Source organism: Asparagus officinalis, chromosome 3 (genome assembly GCF_001876935.1).
Source record: "Asparagus officinalis chromosome 3, Aspof.V1, whole genome shotgun sequence".
In the NCBI taxonomy this organism is placed as follows: domain Eukaryota; kingdom Viridiplantae; phylum Streptophyta; class Magnoliopsida; order Asparagales; family Asparagaceae; genus Asparagus; species Asparagus officinalis.
The window spans coordinates 13676071-13678473 of record NC_033796.1 but is presented as its reverse complement, the minus strand read 5'-3'; the positions used below and the strand labels follow the sequence as shown (position 1 = coordinate 13678473).

Below are 2403 nucleotides of genomic sequence, written 5' to 3'. Positions count from 1 at the left end.
TTTGACCATTGTCACTTTAGGTAGGACAGTTGACGATCATGAGCCGCCAGCTTTTACACGCGCTGAAACGTGTGACAAGCCTGTGCATGATCGACCCGTCGGTCCTAGGAGGGTTGGTGCCCCGAAGAGGAAGAAGACCGCACATAAGCCCCACGACGGTCAGCGTCCTTATGGAGTGGACTTAGGAAGCACCGTCGATGGAGGGGATGGTAACATTTTATTGCCATTGCTTTAAGGTTGTTTACCTTTTGGGATTTGTAACCATGTTTCATGCTCCAGGTTTCTTCGAAGAGGGTGAACTCCCACCGGGTTCGGTATCTCCTGGTGCTGATAACATGGATTGCTTTATGCAACAGATGTGCGACGCCCTTCACGACGGGTCTTTGGGCATCGATCTAAACATCGATCTTGAGCAGATGAATAATGTTGAGCCCACAGTCCCATGTTCAGGTATATCTACATCCAATGCTACTTTCCTCAAGCATGGGGAAGGAAGATCTTTCGTTTTTGCTGAAAGTATTTTCTCGAGCTTTCCTCATCTTTCAACATTCAGGTTACCCTGCAGATGTTGCGATGGACAGGCCAAGCTTCTCGAAGCCCGATGCCGGCTTATTAGCTGACATGCTGGCCGAGCAGACTTCCAGAGGAGCCGAGAGACCATTCTTTGGGAATGATTCATCCACCGGTATGTATCTGATTCCCTTCCTCTTGCCTGATCTTTTATCTGACTGACGAAGGATTATTATTGCAGCGCCAACCATTGGGATTAGCCCGATATCGATCCCTGGCATATCCAGCTTGCCTCGGAGTGACGGGCTCGCATGTACGCATACGATTTGGGGATATCGTACTTCTCCATGTTCATCTAGCTTTTGACTAATATATGAGTGCAATCATAGAACCAGCCACCGGGACTGATTCTCATATGACTCCTGGCATTTCTCAGATGCCTACGGATGATGGATCTACAGGTATGCAGACGATTTTATTATCCCAATCCTCCTTATTTGTCTAAATTTTCATTTTGACTAATAAGAGGGTGCCACCATAGGACCAGCCGTTTGGGCCGATACTCTTATGACTCTTGGCATTCCGACTGCATCTGAGGACGGGGGAATCGCAGGTATGCATGAGATCTTCTTGTCCCGGTTCTCCTTATTTGTCCAAATTTTCATTTGGCTAATATAAGAGTGTAACTGTAGGACCGGCCGTTGAGCCTGATACTACTACAGTTCCCGGGGCTGAAAGCCTGCATAGAAGTAGTGCCTCTCCGCTCTTACCGAGTGATATGAGCAATCCGCCTGCAGGGGTTGATATACCCTCTTCTGCTGCTGCCTCAGAGCCTGTCGGATCTCAGCCCGAGGGGACGTCCGTTGGCGCTGGTATGCTCAGAACTTGCCTTTTGACTTTCCTTATCGTATTCGATAATCCGCTGAGTTTCTATGATTGTTGCTTGTAGGATTCCCGATCTTCCCTATACGAGCGTCGTCCCGTCCTTTTGGTCGATACTGATCCTGACAGGGAGGCGTTTTCCTACGGATCCTCAGTTTCTTCACCGCCTTTTAACGGCCCTGAATCGAGAAGCATTCTTCACAGACGGAGGCGGCCTTCGATCCAATTTAGGTTCCTTTTCGCAGCCACATGATGAATATGAGGAAGAAGGATACCGGACGTTGGCCGAATTCCTTCACTGTTGATTCTCGCTGCCCTGGCAGTCAGAGATACGAGAGTTGAAGAGGGAGTTGGATTACCGTGGGCTTCTTCTTTCGTGTCTCTCAGTTGAGCTTAGGATGGCACAGTGGCTGACCTCAAAATCTTCCATGGACAGCTTCAGTCAATGAGAGATCATTGCGCAGCTAATGGGCTATGTGGCGATGGGAAGATACGGAGAGAGCTGCAGCTTACTCCGCTCTTTGGACTCGAACCGCGAGGAAACGACTAGGTTGAAAGAGGCCTTGAAGCACGCCGAGGAATCTGCCGCTCTTATTGCAGATGACCTGGCTGGACTAGAGCGTTCTCGTGAACAGGCACTCGAGGAGCTCGGATCCACCCAGGAGAGACTGATGGAGCTGAAGAGTGAGGCCGCAGAGATTCTAAGCCATTCTGAAGAATCTGCTCGAGCTAATCTGCATGCGGAACTCGAGCGGAGTTATGTAGATAGACTCTTTAGTTTAAAGTCTCATATCCTCGAACGCCAACTGCCTTCGGGCTAACGAGCTTTTCATTGTATGCTTTTGACTCGGTCTATTAATAGAAACTCCGCATTTGCTTCTTTTGTGATCTTTCTGTACTTATTCTGAATGACAGATTTATGGAATTTTTGGCAAACCCCCAGCCCTCAACGGGTTTGATATGTCTTTACCGATTACCGTTTGAAATCGGACTAGCATGTGAATTATTAAA

The 2403-nt window shown here is 48.5% G+C and overlaps 1 protein-coding gene across 1 annotated transcript; it reads left to right on the top strand.

Moving 5' to 3' along the window:
- On the top strand, positions 650-1459 carry LOC109834649. The gene is made up of 4 exons (XM_020402679.1): positions 650-685; positions 752-971; positions 1052-1123; positions 1203-1459. The coding sequence occupies exons 2-4, from the start codon at positions 884-886 to the stop codon at positions 1457-1459; spliced, it is 417 nt and encodes a 138-aa protein (XP_020258268.1). The 5' UTR covers positions 650-685; positions 752-883.